Genomic DNA, 20828 nt, shown 5'->3' with positions numbered 1-20828 from the left:
GAGTCCGCTCTGCCATTCAATCTTGGCTGAGATGCCCCGTAAGGAGTCTAACAACACCAGGTTAAAGTCCAACAGGTTTTCCTGCCTTCAACCCATTCCCAATTAAAAATCTGCCTAACTCCTCAAATTTACTCACTGTCCCAGCATCCACCACACTTTGGGGCAGCGAATTCCACAGATTTATAGCCCTTTGGGAGAAGTAGTTTCTCCTCAACTCTGTTTTCAATTTGCTACCCCTTATCCTCAGACTAGGACCACTCGTCCTAGAATGTCCCACATGAGGAAGCATCCGCTCCACATTTACTTTATCCACACCTTTTACCATCTTGTATAGCTCAATTTGATCTCCCCTCATTCTTCTAAATTCCAGAGAATATAGGCCTAAACTGTTCAATCTCTCTTCATACAATAAATGACACTTTTTTTTGCTCATCTGTGGGACATGGGCGTCGCTGGCTGGCCAAAATTTATTGCCCATCCCTAGTTGCCCTTGGAGGGCAGTTGAGAGTCAACCATATTGCTGTGGCTCTGGAGTCACATGTGGGCCAGACCAGTAAGGACAACAGATTTCCTTCCTTAAAGGGCATTAGTGAACCAGATGGGTTTTTCCAACAATCGATAATGGTTTCCTGGTCATCAGTAGATTCTTAAATCCAGATTTATTTTTGAATTAAAATGTCACCATCTGCCGTGGCAGGATGATGCCAGCCATGATCTCATTGAATGACAGAACAAGCTGGAAGGGCCAAATGGCCGACTTTTGCTCCTGTGTCTTATGGTCTATTTTGGAGAAGACCAGCATCCAGATCAATTATTCTCCCTCCATCATTGGAGGCGATGATTTGATCATTATTAAAGTTAAAGTTTATTTATTAGTCACAAGTAAGGCTTACATTAACATGGCAATGAAGTTATTGTGAGATTCCCCTTGTTGCCACAGTCTGGCGCCTGTTCGGGTCGACGTAACTAACCAGCACATCTTTCAGAATGTGGGAGGAAACCGGAGCACCCGGAGGAACCCCACGCAGACACGGGGAGAACGTGCAAACTCCACACAAACAGTGACCCAAACCGGGAATCAACCAGTCCCTGGTGCTGTGAGGCAGCAGTGCTAACCACTGTGCCACCGTGCCACCCCGATCAGATGGCTGTTTGTGGGAGCATTCTGTGCACAAAATGGCTGCCGTATTTCTGACATCAGGGCAATGATTGGGCTCCAACAGTACTCCATTGGCTGCAGAGGCACCTTAAGGTTGTGAAACATGCTATTTAAAAAAATATATATATTTTTATGTGGTGCGCTGGTGATTTATTTCTCCATTGGAGTTGATTAATCGCCAAGTGTGACTCAATTCAAAAAGTCCCTGGGTTTTTCCAATTTTGGAAGATTTCAGACACCGTGTCAGATGGAAGAGAGGTTGAGTCTGTTCCAGCCACTTTGAAACAGGAACAGTTCGTGAATGCTTCCAAATCCTTGGGCTACATTTCATGCCAATTCCCAGTCAGTGGCAAGGGAAGCCAGTCTGTGCACGGTAACACCACGCTTGCAGAGCTCCAGAAGAGGCGTTGCTTACCTTGAGCGCAGTTTCATCCTTGATCCACGAAATGGCTGGCTTTGGGTTGCCCATTGTACTGCAGGGTAACACGACCTTTGACCCTAACAACACTCTGACATCGGTGGGTGGTCGTGTGATCTTTGGTTCTGAGGAGAGAAGAAGTAAAGGAAATGACACTTGGGAAATACCGCAACAAATTTCCTTTTTCTCTTGAGAAGTAATCAATGTATTTATTGATCAAAGTTTAGGCCTTATTGGGTTCACCTCATCAGAGAAGTAAAATCGCCATTCACACAGCTTCGGAAAAATAAAGGAAAAAAGCTTTCTCAACAAAGCCAAGACCTTGGAGAAGGATATTTACCCGAATTCTACCACAGGTGATGGACTTGAGTTACATGGAGAGAAGCTGGAGTTGTTTTCCGTGGAGTAGACAAAGTTAAGGTGATGTTTAATCAAGATGTTCAAATAATGAAGATGTTTGAGAAAGTAGATAGGGAGGACACATTGGCTACAAGAGCAGGTCAGAGGCTAGGAATACTGTGGCAAGTAACCCACCTCCTGACTCCCCAGAGCCTATCCACTGTCTACAAGGCACAAGTCAGGAGTGTGATGGAATACTCCCCACTTGTCTGGATGAGCGCAACTCCAACAACACTCAAGAAGCTCGACACCATCCAGGACAGAGCAGCCCCGCTTGATTGGCACCACATCCACAAGCATTCACTCCCTCCGCCACCGACACTCAGTAGCAGCAGTGTGTACTATCTACAAGATGCACTGCAGCAATTCACCAAAGATCCTTAGACAGCACCTTCCAAACCCATGACCACTTCCATCTAGAAGGAGAAGGGCAGCAGATACATGGGAACACCACCACCTGCAAGTTCCCCTCCAAGCCACTCACCATCCTGACTTGGAAATCTATCGCCATTCCTTTGCAGTCACTGGGTCAAAATCCTGAAATTCCCTCCTTCACGGTATTATGGATCAACCCACAGCACATGGACTGCAGCGATCCAAGAAGGCAGCTCACCACCACCTTCTCAAGGGCAACTAAGGATGGGCAATAAATGCTGGCCAGCCAGCAACGCCCATGTCCCCCAAACAAATTTTTTTAATGGTTTCACTGGCAATAGAGTTGGTTCCCAAATGGAGAATTATATAAGACCATAAGACCAAAAGACATAGAAGCAGAATTAGGCCACTTGGCCCATCGAGTCTGCTCCTCCATTCAATCATGGCTGATATTTTTCTCATCCCCATTCTCCTGCCTTTTCCCCATAACCCTTGATCCTCTTATCAATCAAGAACCTATCTATCTCTGTCTTAACGACACTCAATGACCAGTCCTCCACAGCCTTCTGTGGCAAAGAGTTCCACAGATTCACCACTCTCTGGCTGAAGAAATTCCTCCTCATCTCTGTTTTAAAGGATCATCCCTTTAGCCTGAGGTTGTGCCCTCTGATTCTAGTTTTTCCTACCAGTGGAAACATCCTCTCCACGTCCACTCTATCCAGGCTTCGCAGTATCCTGTAAGTTTCAGTAAGATCCCCACTCATCCTTCTAAACTCCAACGAGTACAGATCCAGAGTCCTCAACTGTTCCTCATGCGACAAGCTCTTCATTCCAGGGATCATCCTTTCAATCTCCGCTGGACCCTTTCCAAGGCCAGCACATCATTCCTTAGATATGGGGTCTAAAACTGCTCATAATACTCCAAATGGGGTCTGACCAGAGCCTTATACAGCCTCAGAAGTACATCTCTTGTATTCTAGCCCTCTCGACATGAATGCTAACATTGCATTTGCCTTCCTAACTGCCGACTGAACCTGCATGTTAACCTTAAGAGAATCTTGAACAAGGACTCCCAAATCCCTTTGATCATTGGAAAATCACTAGTCGTGAAAAGAAGGGAAGTGTTTTTATGCAGTGAGTTGTCACAATTTGGAATGCACTTCCTGGGAGGATGGTGGCAGCAGGTTCGATGATAACTTTCAAAACGCAATTGGATATTAGGTTGAGAAAGAAAATTTGCAGGGCTATGGGGAAAGAACAGGAGAAGTGGGACAAATGGGAAGCTCTTTTGGGGAGCTAGTACATGGATGATGGGCTGAATGGTCAGTTTCAGTACTGTGTGACTCCATTCCAGAACAAGCTCATTCCTCCAACCCCCTCTCCCTCTTTGATGTAGCTATTGGGTTCTTTCTGGGGATTGGTTCCACATGCGGCAAGCAACATTTAATATCTCACCCTGTTCATTCTCCTGATGTCTCAAGCCAGCCAGCTCATTCAACAAGTGGAAGGCTCCACAACATCTGAGAGTGAGGCATGCATGCATTCCCGACATTCCAGGTGCGTTCCTGTACCTATATTGTTCAACCATCCCATCATAGCTGAGATCAGCTAAACTGACCTACCTAGAGCAAGGATCAAAACCTGCGAAAGATTCTTCGCTAAATGATTCCGTGAATGTTTAGTCTGTCCAGTTGACATTTCTCTGAGTTATTTTACTGGAACAATTAATCAACGGTTAAAAAAGTGGGTTAAAGCCTCTGAGAAAACAACAGGCATTATTGTATTTTTATTCATTCATGGGACATAGGTGTCGCTGGCTGGCGAGCATTTATTGCCCATCCCTAGTTGCCCCTGAACCGAGTGTCTCGCTCGGCCATTTCAGAGGGCAGTTGAGAGTCAACCACATTGCTGTGGCTCTGGAGTCACATGTAGGCCAGACAGGGTAAGGACGGCAGATTTCCTTCCTTAAAGGACATTAGTGAACCAGATGGGTTTTTCCAACAATCGACAATGGATTAAGTTTAAGTTTATTTATTAGTGTCACAAGTAGGCTTACATTAATACTGCAATGAAGTTACTGTGAAAATCCTCTGGTCGCCACATTCCGGCGCCTGTTTGGGTACACTGAGGGAAAACTTAGCACGGCCAATGCACTAAACCAGCACATCTTTCGGACTGTGGGAGGAAACTGGAGCACCCTGAGGAAACCCGCACAGACATGGGGAGAACATGCAAACTCTGCACAGACAGTGGCCCAAACCGGGAATTGAGTTTGCACCGACCACAATCCCCCCCAGGCCCTACCCCCATAACCCCAGCTAGTCCCCCTGACACTAAGGGTCAATTTAGCATGGCCAATCCACCTAACCCACACATCTTTGGATGTGGAAGGAAAACGGAGCACCCGGAGGAAACCCACGCAGACACGGGGAGGACGTGCAGACTCCGCACACAGTGACCCAAGCCGGGAATCGTCCTTGACGCTGTGAGGCAGCAGTGCTAACCACTGCGCCAATGTGCCGCCATACAGTAAATCCCTCTATTGTGCAAACTGAGTTAGTTTCGAATATCTCCTACTTACTCATTTTCACCTGTAGAGCTCCACAGCTTTGCACTGAGCTCCCCACGCCATTGTTAGCTGTACAACAGTACACTCCATTGTCCGTATCTTCAACGCTGAGTATGGTTAATATCTGGCCATTTTCTGTTGTGCTGTAACGGGTGTCAAACGGCCTGGAGGTTGTGACAAGAAAAGTCAATGCCATTTATTTGTCAAATTACTAATCCATAAATGGAAATACCAGTAAATTAAAGTGGGCAGCTCAACATAACCCAACATTTCCACATCGTACTGTGCAGTCAGCAGCAAAATAACAGTGCTCACTGCTTTCCTCAAAGAAAGCTATTCACAAAGATCCAATGATCGCTTTACGGGCGGCATGGTGGCACAATAGTTAGCATGGCTGCCTCACAGTACCAGAGTCCCGGGTTAAATTCTGGCCTTGGGTGACTGTCTTTGTAAAGTTTGTATGTTCTCCCCGTGTCTGCGTGGGTTTCCTCCAGTTTCCTCCCACACTCCAAAGATGCGTGGGTTACGTGGATTGGTCATGTTACATTGCCCCTTAGTGTGTAAAGATGTGCAGGTTAGATGGATTAGACATGGGAAATGTGTAGGGTTACAGGGATAGGGTAGGGCCAGGACCTGAGTAAGACACTCTGTCAGAGAGTCGGTGCAGGCTCAATGGGCTGAATGGCCTCTTCTGCACTGTAGGGATTCTATGAACCTATTCTCTGGCAATGGATTCCCCCTGCCCCAACATCAGTTTAAACCTGGAACCAAGTCAAGGGGATCACCAGGAATGAGAAACAGCGATGTCATCAAGCAGCGTAAACAACCAATAGCGTTGAAGTATTGTCACAGACAGCAAACCAGGAAGTCAAATGCACTGATCGCCCTTCATGTTTTTTTACTGTCATTTTACGTAGAGTAAACTAAAGTGCGGGGCACACACATGCAAATGAAGATAGAAGCTGAAACATTATAAACAAGCTTCTTTTTGGAAATGTGGATATTGTTCCAATTGCAATGAGAAAATTTACATTCCTCAAATGTAAAATTGTTTTTAAGTGCCAGAGAGATTGTTCAGGAGTAAGTGTGAACTTAGTACACTGTCAAATACCAGTCGTACATCATTTGACGAGGTGTAACTTTTTCAGGGCTTTTACAGAGACTAACAGTATAAAAGTGTCAGCTCTCATCAATTCAGTGATTTCTAATTGATTGCGATGTGCATGGGTTTCAATGGCGCAGCCTCTGGAGAAACGTAGGATCACTGGCAACAACTTTTGGATCTCCATGTTTAACAGCAGACTTCAGGCATGGCCGTCAGTTTCACAGGAAAAATAACAACAAAGGCTGATAACTTCACTGCCATTCTGACTCCATTCCAAATCCACAACCTCCTTTGGCAGCGCAAGGAAGAACATGTCTAATAAACAAATTGTGGTGTTAAAACTTTCTCATTGACATTTACCGGGACTTGATGGTTTGAGTTATAAGGTGAGGATGGATAGACTGGGACTTTTTTCTCTGGAGTGTAGGAGGCTGAGGGGTGATCTTATAGAGGTCTATAAAATAATGAGGGGCACAGATCAGCTAGATAGTCAATATCTTTTCCCAAAGGTAGGGGAGTCTGGAACTAGAGGGCACAGGTTTAAGGTGAGAGGGGAGAGATACAAAAGGGTCCAGAGAGGCAATTTTTTCACAGAGTGTGGTGAGTGTGGAACAAGCTGTCAGAGGTAGTAGTGGAGGCGGGTACAATTTTGTCTTTTAAAAAGCATTTAGACAGTTACATGGGTAAGATGGGTATAGTGGGATATGGGCTAAATGTGGGCAATTGGGACTAATTTAGTGGTAAAACCTGGATGGCATTGCCAAGTTGGGCCAAAGGGCCTGTTTCCATGCTGTGACTTTGTGACAGATTAGTACTGGGATGAGAGGTTTGCCTTGTGAGAAGAGATTGAGTATATTCTCTGGAGTTTAGAAGAGTGAGAGGAGATCTCATTGAAATGCATAAAATTCTAGAGGGCTTTGACAGGTTGTTGAGAGGTATTTTTAATTCATTTCATGTGACATGAGTATCGCTGGTTGGGTCAGCATTTATTGCCCATCTCTAACTGCCCTCCATTTCAGAGGACATTTGAGAGTCAACAACATCACTGTAGCTCTAGACTCACACGTAGGCCAGACTGGGTAAGGGCGGCAGATTTCCTTCCCTAAAGGACATTTAGGGAAGGAATGGTTTTATGGGCATCATTTTAATGACTTTTAATTCCAGGTTCTTATCGAATTCTAATTTCACCACCAGCCCTGGTGGGTTTATGAACCCAGTTCCCAGTTCTTGTAAAAGGATTGCTGGACCATTGCGCCACTGCTTCCGCCAGAGTCTCTAGAACTAGGAGCTTAGTTTTAGGATGATAGACTGGCTGTTAGGACTGAGACAAGGAGAAAGATCTTCACTCAAGGCGATTGTGAATCTTTGGAATTCTCTATCGCAGAGTTGTGGATGCTCAGTCAACAAGTAAGTTCAAGGCTGAGATTGAAAGGTTTTTGTCTGTGAAGGGAATTGTGGGATTGGGGATGGGGCAGGGAAGGCGGTTTGAGGTTAAAAAAAAGAGCTAGGATCATAATGAATGACGGAACAAGCTTGAGGGACTGAATGGCCTACACCTGTTCCCAGCTTTTCCATTTTTACAGTCTTGTGAGTATTCCTGTCAGAGAATTTCTGGATCATAGTCCAATTTTATGGAAGGCAAAACATCCAACGGTCAGAGTTTGCCTGGAGTATCCTATATCATTTTGTCCTGTTTTTGACTCTGGTGGAAGCCAAATTCTGCTTCTTTCGAGCCTTGGTGTGTCCTCACCTTATCGGAATGTTATTACGAGTCCAGATTATCTCAGCTGTTGGATATGAATCTACTCCACACAGGAAAGAGGCTTCATCTTCGACCAGCGCGTCCACTGTCTCCAAGGGATTGGTAATCTGAGGAGCTAGCAAATTAAACACAGATTCAGGAATTACAGTTTGTCATTCGACAAAAGCTGCAGCGAAGCTCAGACATACTGACGCGAGATTCTGCCTTCCTTCATTTTTAATTTCCTCTTCTGTCCGCCTGGAGATGCATCCAGTAAAAAATGTAGCTTAAGTGAACCGAATCATGGAACACCTCACACAGCTAACGTCATAGATTATTGATAAAACCCAGTACCCGCCAACAGTTTCACCCTCAACTCATATAGCATTGACCTTCACAAAGCCATACAGTAAAGTGGACTCTCTGACACTGTTAAGAGAACAAAAATAGCAGTTCCTTCTATCTGGATATCCCAAGGTACTTTACAAGGGCGACACGATGGCACAGTAGTTAGCACTGCTGCCTCACAGCGCCAGGGAGCCGGATTCGATTCCTGGCTTGGGTCACTGTCTGTGTGGAGTCTGTGTGGGTTTCCTCTGGGTGCTCCGCTTTCCTTCCACAGTCCCAAGATGTGCATGTTAGGATGACTGGCCATGCTAAGTTGCCCCTTAGTGTAAGGGGGATTAGCAGGATAAATACGTGGGGTTACGGGGATAGGGCCTGGGTGGGATTGCTGTCAGTGCAGACTCGATGGGCCAAATGGCCTCCTTCAGCACTGTAGGAATTCTATGATTCGATGGACAGTGGGAGGAAGTGGGTTTTTGGTGTACGTTATGTTCTATCCCTGCCTCCAGAAGGTTTCTTGCTGAACACTGTTGGGTGCTGGGCTCCTGAAACAGAATCAAATGATTCAAACTGACAGGATGTAGCATTGTGTTAGTTAAACTATGATGATGTTGTATTCTGGCACAATGCCATTACAGGGGATAGTACACCCTCGCTATAATACAGGATAATACCAGGTCACAGTCTGTTTATGGGCCATACCACATAGTGAATATTGTTAAGTATGAGGTCTCACAATGGACTAATAAGAGTCACATCATAGAATCATAGAATCCTACAGTGCAGGAGGAGGCCATTCGGACCATCGAGTCTGCACCGACCACAATCCCACCCAGACCCTTTCCCCATAACCCCATACATTTAACCTATCTAGTTCCCCTGTCACTAATGGATAATTTAGCATGGCCAATCCACCTAGCCTGCAGATCTTTGGACTGAGGGAAGATACCGGAGCACCCGGAGGAAACCCACGTAGGGAGAACGTGCAAACTCCACACAGACAGTGATCCAAGCCGGGAATCGAGCCCGGGTCCCTAGCACTGCGAGGCAGCAGTGCTAACCACTGTGCCACCAAGCCTCCCTAGAGACCACGAGGCAAGTGTAAAGGAACAGGAATGGTTTATTCAATGTCATGTCATTAGGACAGTCAGCACGAGGCTGACCTTGCAAGCTCCGGCCAGGTTGGAGCTTGTGTCCCGGGTCACCTGACCCCTTCTCTTAAAGGGGCATACGGCCAATACATGGCAAATATACGCAAGAACTCTCCAAAATTCCTTCAAAGTTAAACCCACGGCCTCTACCATCTAGAAGGACAAGGGAAGCAGACACATGGGGCAGAATCTTCAGGCCATTCACGCTGGCAGGATTTTCTGGTCCAGTTGCAGTGAATGGCTGGTAAGATCGCACCTATGACCCAGAAGGGGAGCATGACCTCGACCATCTAGAAGGACAAGGGAAGCAGACACACCTTCAACTTCCCCTATAAGTTATTCACCATCCTAACTATCACCGATGCTTCACTGTCGTTGGATCAAAATCCTGGGGAACTCCCTCCCTAACAGCACTGTGGGTGCTCCTACACCACAGGGACTGTGACAGTTCAAGAAGGCAGCTCACCACCACCTTCTCAAGGGCAATTAGGGAAAGGTCAACAAACCTTGGCAATGTCACCTGCGTCCCATAAACAAATAAAAAGTTATATAGCACAAAAATACAGCACAGCTACAGTAGCGAGCAACACTCATGACGAATTCTTTACGTTTGGAATAGTTTTAGTATTACAGTAAAATATAGTCAGGCTGGGTTCGTGTTTGAGGAGTTTCAGTGATTTAAGAAAACGGACAAAACCAACCCCAGATCATTCTGTAATTATACATGTCTAAGTCCAAGTTTTAAGTTCTAAGTTTAAGTTTATTTATTATTGTCACAAATGAGGCTTACATTAACACGGCAATGAAGTTACTGCGAAAATCCCCCAGTTGCAGTAACTTCATTGCAGTGTTAATGTAAGCCCACTCGGGTGAAGATTTATGAAACTTTTCTTTTGTTACTCTGACCTCTCAGTTCCAGTTAAAGGATTGTTTTAGGTATATACCTGAACTGTTTGGTTTTGACGGGTTACAGGTGGCTTGGCAGAGAGTTACAGAAGGAATTCTTGGTTTCCTCGCTGCGTCAGAGCTCCCCCAGTGGATCGATTAGTAACTGCACCATTTGCTTTGATTTGATTTGATTTCATTTCATTTATTATTGTCATATGTATTAGTATACAGTGAAAAGTATTGTTCCTTGCGCATTATACAGACAAAGCATACCGTTCATAGAGAAGGAAAGGAGAGAGTGCAGAATGTGGTGTTACAGTCATAGCTAGGGTGTAGAGAAAGATCAACTTAATGCAAGGTAGGTCCATTCAAAAGTCTGACAGCAGCAGGGGAGAAACTGTTCTTGAGTCGGTTGGTACGTGACTTCAGACTTTTGTATCTTTTTCCCGACGGAAGAAGGTGGAAGAGAGAATGTCCGGGGTGCGTGGGGTCCTTCATTATGCTGGCTACTTTCCCGAGGCAGCGGGAAGTGTAGATAGAGTCAATGGATGGGATGCTGGTTTGTGTGATGGATTGGGCTACATTCACGAGCTGTTGTAATTCCTTGCTGTCTTGTGCAGAGCAGGAGCCATACCAAGCTGTGATACAGCCAGAAAGAATGCTTTCTGTGGTGCATCTATAAAAGTTGGTGAGAGTCGTAGCTGACATGCCAAATTTCCTTAGTCTTCTCCTGTGTGATCGACCAATAAAGGTGCAGAATTTACATTAAATTTTAAAACACAGAAACAGGCCATTCGGCCCGATGAGTCACTGCTGGCGTTCATGCTCCACACAAACCATCTCCCACCCTTCTTCACCTGGTCTTGGCATAATCTTCTTTTCATTCCTCCCTCTTGAGTTTATAAGGCTTCCCCTTAAATGTACCTGCGGTATTTACCTCAACACTCCCGTGGTAGAGACTTCCACATTCTCCCCATTCTCTGCATGAAAGAGGGAAGGTTTGAGGCTAGTTCAGTTCACATTGTAGGCCAGTGAATGGGCAACCTAGACTAGTAGGTGAGCCACATGAGTGGCCCTCCTTCATCTCAGTGGATCACAGGATTGCAATCGGGCTTGTTCACTAACCATCACCCCATGAATAACAATAATTCATAACCAGTTATAGAAAATACTTAACCATTTATACATTAATAAAACTGTCTTCAACTTTCAATCAAAAGAAATCAAAAGAAATTCTCTCTTCCACCTTCTTCCACCGGGAAAAAGATACAAAAGTCTGAGGTCACGTACCAACCGACTCAAGAACAGCTTCTTCCCTGCTGCTGTCAGACTTTTGAATGGACCTACCTCGCACTAAGTTGATCTTTCTCTACACCCTAGCTATGACTGTAACACTACATTCTGCACTCTCTCCTTTCCTTCTCCCCTATTTCAAAAAAGGGTGGCATGGACAAGTTGGGCCGAAAGGCCTGTTTCCATATTTTAAACCTCTATGGCTCTATGTACTCGATGAACGGTACGCTTAGTCTGTATAGCGCGCAAGAATCAGCACTTTTCATTGTATCCCAACACACGTGGCAGTAATAAATCAAATCAAATATTTACGCTTTGGACACAGAGGAAGCGCACGGCTCTCACAGTCAGTGTTGTGAGCAATCAGCACACACCTCACTTCACTTGTCCTTGCTTTATGTGCGAGTCACTTCAGTCAGACCGGTCGGAAAAAAACTACATGGATGGAAATCAGCGGAATGTGGCAACTCTGCGTGTGGGCAACAGTAAACAAAATGTCTCGTGGGCCGCACTCAGGACCCAGATGGGCCACATGTGGTCCCTGGGCCATCACTGCTGTAAGCCATGAAATTGAGCAGAAACTTGAGAAAACCGAAAGGGGAATTGGGCAAGGGTCCTACCAGCACACCCAGGAACCAGCTAACTTCTCCCTCAATTTCTTCCCACCGCCTACCCACACTCCCCATTGGCTCCCTTCCACCAAAACCTTAACGGGTTTTAAGCAACACATTTGTTTTCGGCAAGGGGCGGTTTCTTGTGACTTTTCTATCAAAGGAACGTCAGAAATAGGAGTAGGAGTGAACCATTCAGCCCCTCGGGCCTGCTCCTTGTGGCTAATGTGATTGTGGCTCCAACTCCACTTTCTTGTCTGCTCTCTTGGTGATTAAACTCGATTGAGCTGAGCGGGGAATATATCCGATCACTCGCAGCCTTCACTGCTGTCCGGGGAAGAGAAACCCACAAACTAACTGTCCTCTGAGAGAAAACATTTCTCCTCATCTCCAGGCGACCTCTAAATTTTTATATACCGTCTCCTCGTTCTCGATTCTCCCACACAGGGAAGCATCCTCTCAGCCTCCACACAGTGAAATCCCCTCAGGATCTTCTAGGAGGGTGTGGGGGGAGGAAAATCTTCACATTGTCTCCAATTTAGGAATAACTCTCTCACTGTATCACTGACCATCATTGGGTAATCTTTTGATGGTGATTGGAAAGATCATAGCTCCTTTCAGAGGCTGCAAGCAGTCTTTAAGTCCGGACCCTTCCTCCAGATTCCCAGCCCTCCCGAGTAGCCTGTGGCCCGCATCAACTCTGGCCCAGAATGTGACACCCTCACCTCTGAGTCAGCTGGTTATGGGTCTAATCCAGCACACCTTTCGGACTGTGGGAGGAATGCGTAGACTCCGCACATACAGTGACCCAATCCGGGGAATCGAACCTGAATCCCTGGCACTGTAAGGCAGCAGCACTAACCACCGTGCCATCATGCCGCCCGAACTTCTTCTGTGTTGCCACTGTTGTGTGAGTCAGAACCATCCAAAGTTTGTGATTTAAGGTGTATTGTCGGACAGTTCCCTGCACCTACTCAAAGTAGCTTCCTGGCAATTGCTGTGTAATCCTTACTCAGGTACTGCCCGTGGAGATGGGGGTGGGTGGGGGGTGGGTGGGTAGTTCCCCAGTGTGTCTTTGTCCCCCCATAACCCCCCCCCCCCGCCCCCCAGGTACCCCATCCCAAAACTCAGGCACAATGTCTTAACGGCTAGAGGGTTAGTAACCCTTGTGAGGTAATGAGCAGAAATGTTGAGAGGGAGTTGAGGTGAATTGTTTCTAATGGAACGAGTTATTATAATCTGGAAAGTACTGCCTGGGAGAATGATGGAAGCAAATTCGAACATAACTCTCAGAAGAGAGAATTGGACAATCACTTAAAAATGAAATTTCTGTAGACAGAGCAGATGTCGGACTAACTATTTCCGAATCCCTTCCTTTGCCACCAATTCTATCATTCTCTTTGCATTTCTCTGAGGCTGAACCAGACTGTTCACAACATCAGAGTGACCCTGAGATGAACTTCCAGCCACATATTATTGTCTAATTATTATACCACAGGGGCCAGCACGGTGGCACAGTGGTCAGCACTGTTACCTCACAGCGCCAGGGACCCTGGTTCGATTCCCGACTTGAGTCACTGTCTGTGCAGAGTCTGCACGTTCTCCCCGTGTCTGCGTGGGTTTCCTCCGGGTGCTCCAGTTTCCTCCCACATTCTGAAAGACGCGCTGGTTAGGTGCATTGGCTATGCTAAATTCTCCTGCAGTGTACCTGAACAGGCACTGGCGAGTGGCGACAGGGGTTTTCACAGTAACTTCATTGCAGTGTTAATGTAAGTCTACTTCTGATACTGATAAATAAACTTTATACTTTAGAATTAATATCACCTCTAGCTTCTGGGACAGTTTAGCGCTGACCCACCCTAAACCTCACAGGATCCCAAACCCCCACGTCTCCCCGCATTACTATACATACTACCCCCCTCAACCCGACGACCCTCCCTCCCTTGCCTGACCCTAAGCCAACCCTTCCAGCTCACTGACCCCTCCCCTGCAGTCACCCCAGACCTGGTCCTGATGCCCTCCTCCCCAGACCCCACCTGACCAGCCCTCCCCCACCCCCGCCCCCAACCACCATCACCTCCCAGCTCCAGCCCCCGATGCCCCACCCCATTCCGCCCCACAGGCCTGACCCAATCACCTCACCCCCTTCAGGCCCAGCCCAACAAACCCCTGACCAGCTCTCGCACTCGATCAGCACCCCAACATCCATCACTACCTTCCAACACCATCCAAACACTGCCCCCCCCCCGTCCCCCACCAAAACCCCCTTCCCAAAAACGGAAACCCTGTTATTTTCTGGGGAATTTCTTCTGGATTCATGGATTTCTAATAGAAACCCTACAGTGCAGAAGGAGGCCATTCGGCCCATCGAGTCTGCACCGACAACAATCCCACCCCAGGCCCTATCCCCATAATTCCTCTAACCTACTTATTCCTGGGATACTATGGGCATTTTAGCACGGCCAATCAACCTAACCCGCACATCTTTGGAGTGTGGGAGGAAACCGGAGCACCCGGAGGAAACCCACGCAGACACGGGGAGAATGTGCAGACTCCACACAGACAGTGACCCGAGGCCAGAATTGAACCCGGGTCCTTGGAGCTGTGAGGCAGCAGTGCTAACCACTGTGCCACCGTGCTGCCCTACAAACTGCCTACAGTGCGGGATCAAACCCCTGTCCTAATCTTTCCAATTGTTTACCACAACGGCAGTGGGGAAACCGCAGAAACAACAACACCAATAACTTACTGCATTAAAGACGCTATACAAATGCAAGTTATCACGTTGACATCCGGGAGCAGTCACCATTCTGATTACTGATTACATTAAAATAACTTGACTCCCAGGCAGCTCTCACACTGTTACTGTGAAGAAAATACCCTGAATTATTTCTTGGAGGTAACCTGGATGACCTCACATTTCCCCTCTTTGAACTCCTTCTCCCTCCGGATTTTTTTTCCACCCTGTCTGTTTTTCTCTCTTTCTGACTTCCAGCTTCCGTCCGCACAGTTTTTTTGGAACCTGCCTCACGTTATTCAAAATATCGGAAACAGCATTCCCGAACCTCCACGCACGACCTTTGAAAATATTTCCTTGCCTCATTTCTTGGAAAATTCCCGGAATGTGTGCGTTGAATGTTTGCACAGTAAACAGTTACACCTCCATCACTGGGCTGTAACGTTTCTCAATTCCAGATTTTTAAAAAAATTCAATTAAAATTCCACCATCTACCGTGGCTGGATTTGAACCCGGGTCCCCAGAACATTTGCTGAGTTTCTGGATTAATAGTCTGGCGATAATACCACTGGGCCATCGCCTCCCTTGCAGGTATATACTGTATAACCCATGTTTGCGTTCTGTGTCCACTGCAATCTGATGAAAGACTGAGTTCTAAGGAGAGGCTGGATAGACTGGGACTTTTTTCCCTGGAGCGTAGGAAGCTGAGGGAGGATCTTATAGAGGTCTATAAATAATGAGGGGCATTTTCAAGGTAGATAGTCAACATCTTTTCCCAAAGGTTAAGAGGTTAAGGTTAGAGGTAAGAGGTTAAAGTAAGAGGTTAAGGTTAGAATTTAAAAGGAGAGGGCATAGGTTTAAGGTGAGAGGGGAGAGATACAAAAGCGTCCAGAGGGGCAATTTCTTCACACAAAGCGTGGTGAGTGCCTGGAACAAGCTGCCAGTAGAGATGGGTACAATTTTGTCTTTTAAAACGCATTTAGACAGTTACATGGATAAGATGGGTATAGAGGGATATGGGCCAAACGCAGGCAATTGGGACTAGCTTAGTGGTAAAAACTGGGCGGCATGGACAAGTTGGGCCGAAGGGCCTGTTTCCATGCTGTTAATCTCTATGACTCTATGACTGTTTGTTTCACCTGTGAAGGGGAGAGTGAGAATGATGATTGTAACAGCTTGGGTTACAGAGAATTGTACAGCAAAACAACAGGCCGTTCGGCCCATCTGTTCCATGCTGGTCTTTGTGCTACACACGAGCCTCCTCCCTGCACTCATATTCATCTCACCCTCTCAGCATGTCCTTCCATTCCTTTCTCCCTCATTTGTTTATCCAGTTACCCCTTCCGGCCATCAGCCCTATGTTCCAGTTAGCTTTGTATTTCAGGTTCCTGAGCTGCTCTGAATGGAGGAAGAATTTCTTCACATTCTTTGCTGTTCTGAACAACATCTGTGCCTCATCTGCAACTGCCCGATTGCCGGAAAAATCCTAACCACTCTCCCCTCCTAATCTTTCTGCGACCATGCTCTCACAGGATGTTGGCGAGGCTGGACTGCCATTGGATTGGTCCATGATTATGCTTGGCCAAGTACTGCAGAACCACCCTATACTTATTCCATATACGAGGCTCTGTGTCTGGCCAATGTTAAAATTCATGTCTGGTTATGTCTATCCGACCAGCCGTCTTCTCCACCTCGACAACCATCATTTTGCTGTCTCCTTCACCATTGGAACAAACAATCTTTTGTCAGCTTGCAGTGGACATAGAACACAGACATGGGTTACACCATATATACCTGCAGAGGAGGTAATGACCTAGTGGTATTATCGCCGGACTATTAATCCAGAAACTCAGCTCATGTTCTGGGGACCCCGGTTCGAAACCCGCCACGGCAGATGGTAGAATCGGACTTCTATAAAAACTGTCTGGAATTAAGAAACTACTGATGGCCATGAAACCATTGCCGATTGTCAGAAAAACCCATCTGCCGTCCTTACCTGGTCTGGCCTACATGTGACTCCAGAGCCACAGCCATGTGGTTAACCAGCCAGCTATGCCCATGTCCCACAAATGAATAGAAAAAAAAGCCACTGCTGACTAACAGTGACTCTACAATCTAATACTAACCCTGCAGTCGGTTTAGCTCAGTTGGCTGGACGGCTAGCTCGTGATGCAGAGCGATGCCAACAGCGTGGGTTCAATTCCCGTACCGGCTGAGGTTATTCACGAAGGCCCCGCCTTCTCAGCCTGACTGGTGGTGATTCAACCTGAGGGTCACCACCCCTCAGGCGAGGTGTTAGGTTGAGAAGGTGGAGCCTTCGTGAATAACCTCACCCTCTTTGAGGGGTTGAGCAGCCTATAGTCACCTGGGACTATGGCGACTTTACCTTTACTAATTTTGCGTGCATTTTAGATCATAGGAACCAGGTGCAGATACTGTGGGCCCGATTTTACCATCAGGTTGCACCCATTCCCGGGCGCAAAAACGTCGCAAAGTTGGGCCTGAGGGGAGTAGTGCGATCCACGCCTGCCTCCGTGCCGGTTCCCCCTTTACCAAGGCCCAAAAATGGGCGCGATCGGGGCTGCGCCCAAAACGTGAGCAAGGGCCATTTAAATGTATTTGCATGCATTTAAATTAACTTAATGGGCTGCAGGCCCAACCTTACCAGCACTTCCCCCTTTACCACCGCGTTCACCCATCCAGAATCGGCACAAAACAGACATGCTCCACAAAAGTCCAATTTGGGCGCTCCAGTTAGTGAGGAGGTAAGTGCCGAGCGTCCGATGGCTCTCTGCTTGAGATCAGTGGAGGGAGGAAGGGGGGGGGGGAGGGGTCTGTGATCGGTCTGGGTGGTGGGGGGTAGGGGGATAAGGGGATCAGTAATGTTGTGGGGGTGGGGCAATGTCTGTGGGGGCCAGGGGGAGGCATTATCCGGCCCGGGAGGGATGTGGCAAATTTTTCTGCTCATGCGCGGTTGGAGGCGCTGATCGGAGCTGCAGGATTTTGGGCCTGTTAAGCCCCGCCCACAGGCTTGTGCAGCATGATTCAGAATCGCTGATATTTTCTCAGGCAGAGTGCGTATGGGAAGGGTATTGAGGGGGGGGATCTTTGGGTCAGCATTCTTCACCTGGCCCAGTGGCTGAAACAGCCAGCAGGCCTCTGGTGTCGAGAACTCCGCCTCCCTCCCCCACTGACTCCTGGGAAAGTGGCAGTGAATTTCACACTGGGTGCCTGATATCCTGTTGCCACTGGCCCAGTAATAGCTCAGCACCCTCTGTGACCCATTCAGACACAGGCCCAGCTACTGTAAACAACAAAGTTCCTTTTTATAATCGTGCTGCGGGCATTCCCATTGGTGTCTGCCTCCTGAGTTTTCCTGATCCGAGCCGTTTTCAGCCAATGCCAGTGTGGTCTCTTTTGGTATTAAAATTTGCAATTAGTTAATTGATCAAAATGACTTTATGACTCATGAATTCTAGGCACAACAGTGATAGGGACGGCACAGTGGTTAGCACTGCTGCCTCACAGCGCCTGGGACCCGGGTTCGATTCCCAGCTTGGGTCACTGTCTGTGCGGAGTCTGCACGTTCTCCCTGTGTCTGCGTGGGTTTCCTCCCACAGTCTGAAAGATGTGCTGGTTAGGTGCACTGGCCATGCTAAATTCTCCCTCAGTGTCCCCGAAAAGGCGCCGGAGTGTGGCAACTGGGGGATTTTCACAGTAACTTCATTGCAGTGTTAATGTCAGCCTACTTGTGATACTAATGAATAAACTTTAAGACATCCTGTCATAAATAATACATATACAGTAAATTAATTAATGTTGATACAAGTCTAACATGGCAAAATATAAGCACGTAATATATTGTACCCAGTGCCACGCTTGTTGACAGCTTTGGGCTATTTTAGCTAATGGTAGCATCTTGTTTCATTAAGTTGAACTCACCACTAACCGGGTATGGTTAAATTACCACTTCTGGGGGTACAAGAAAACCTGTCAAGAACCATCCATGGAAATCCACCCCAATACAAAGCAATTTGTCAAACAGAACAGTTCAATCACTGAAGCAAACCTTTGGGAAGGGTCCGGTCTACCGAGCTCCCGGTTGCCATCAAGAAGATCGTCAGGAATGGAAGGCCGACTGGGGGAAAGGTCATGATAAGTGGCGGACAAAAGAGAAAAAGAAATCTTCTGCCAAACCACCCTCGTATTCCGTGTTCAATCCCGTGTTTATAGCCGACAATGTCTCAGGACTCTCTCTCTCTCTCTCTCACATACAGATCCCAGAAAGAGGCACTGGTGGATCTAAGTATAAATAGGAACTTTCAAAAGACTGGAACCAGGAAATGATGGACGTGAGCAGATGATTTCCCCTCCCCGTCATTACGGCCTACCCAGCCATCTGCTGGTACGTAAGCCTCCTGTAACAAGAGTAAGTGGATCTCTCAACTGGGCAGCACGGGATTAGACACAACAATAGTCTTTTGCTAAAATTTCCAATAAATTAAGCCATCATCCTTCAACAATTATGAGCTTTCAATTTTCGGATAACAATGTTGGGTTCAAGGAGAGTTAAGTGATGACAATAGGTACGTTCGGTGACCACAGCCTTGACTTCGAATTGAAACATATTATTCTAGCAGATCCAACAGCCTTTGTGTAGAGTTTCACCTGTTGCCTGATTAACGATGGGCATAGGTTTATTTTAAGTCAGGAATATTAGATTACCAGTCTTCTTAAAAGGTGATAACTTTGTTTCCCGACATAACTGAATGCTGCATTTTATTAAATAACCAATTACCTGTTAAAAATATTGACATAAAAATCTAATTTGACATTTTCTACAGCTACAAAAAGAAATGCTTTATATATAATCCATCACGCAAACCAGCCTCCCATCCATTGACTCTGTCTACACTTCCCACTGCCTCAGCAAAGCAGCTAGCATAATTAAGGACCCCACGCACCCCGGACATTCTCTCTTCCACCTTCTTCCGTTGGGAAAAGGATACAAAAGTCTGAGGTCGCGTACCAACCAACTCAAGAACAGCTTCTTCCTCCCTGCTGCCATCACTTTTGAATGGACTTACCTTGCATTAAGTTGATCTTTCCCTACACCCTAGCTATGACTGTAACACTACATTCTGCACTCTCTCCTTTCCTTCTCTATGAACAGTCTGCTTTGTCTGTATAGTGCACAAGAAACAATACTTTTCACTGTATGTTAATACATGTGACAACAATAAATCAAATCAAATCTATATATCATTGAATCCCTACAGTGCAGAAAGAGATCATTCGGAGCCTGCACCGACAACAATCCCACCCAGGCCCTATCCGCATAACCCCATGTATTTACCCTGCTCATCTCCCTGACACTAAGGGCCAATTTAGCATGACCAATCCGCCCAATCCGCACATCTTTAGAGCGTGGGAGGAAACCAGAGCACTCGGAGGAAACCCACGCAGACATGGGGAGACTCCGCACAGACAGTGACCCTAAGCTAGGGATTGAACCCGGGTCTCTGGCACTGTGGGGCAGCAGTGCTAACCATTGTGCCACCGTGCCGCCCTATCACACCTTTCATTTCCCAAAGTGCTTTACAGTCAATGAAGTATTTTTTGAAGTGTTGTTGTTCTTGCAATGCCGGAAGATGACAGCCAATTTGTGCACAGCAAGCTCCCACAAGATGATAACGACCATATATTTTGCTATCCCGATGTTGATTGAGGGATAAATTTGGCCAGTACACCGGGGAGAACTCCACTGGTCTTTGAAGTGTTGCAGGCGATTGTGGGGTAGATGCAGGAAAGATGTTCCCGATGGTCAGAGTGTCCAGAATCAAGGGTCACAATCTGAGGATTCGGGGTAAACCTTTTAGGACTGAGTTGAGGAGAAACTTCTTCACCCAGCGAATGGTGAGCTAGTGGAATTCACGACCACAGAAAGCAGTTGAAGCCAAAATATTGTATATTTTCAAGAAGGTTATAGATATCGCTCTTGGGGTGAAGGGGATCAAAGGATATGGGGGGGAAGTTG

The 20828-nt window shown here is 46.8% G+C and overlaps 1 protein-coding gene across 1 annotated transcript in view; it reads right to left on the bottom strand.

Annotated features, from left to right (window-relative positions):
* Positions 1 to 19094, bottom strand: part of musk (muscle, skeletal, receptor tyrosine kinase) — a 157791-nt gene extending 138697 nt beyond the window's left edge. Inside the window, exons 1-4 of the mRNA XM_078214049.1 lie at positions 18861 to 19094; positions 7776 to 7902; positions 4933 to 5084; positions 1575 to 1702 (exon numbers count right to left, since the gene is read on the bottom strand). Coding sequence (XP_078070175.1) covers positions 1575 to 1702; positions 4933 to 5084; positions 7776 to 7902; positions 18861 to 18945 — 492 coding nt within the window. The 5' untranslated portion in view covers positions 18946 to 19094. The remainder of the gene's footprint in view (positions 1 to 1574; positions 1703 to 4932; positions 5085 to 7775; positions 7903 to 18860) is intronic.
* Positions 19095 to 20828: the final 1734 nt, after the last annotated feature.

The sequence above is a fragment of the Mustelus asterias genome, chromosome 6, assembly GCF_964213995.1.
Source record: "Mustelus asterias chromosome 6, sMusAst1.hap1.1, whole genome shotgun sequence".
NCBI classification, from domain to species: Eukaryota; Metazoa; Chordata; class Chondrichthyes; order Carcharhiniformes; family Triakidae; genus Mustelus; species Mustelus asterias.
Note: the sequence above shows the minus strand (reverse complement) of the source record. Positions and strands in the feature narration are given on the sequence as shown.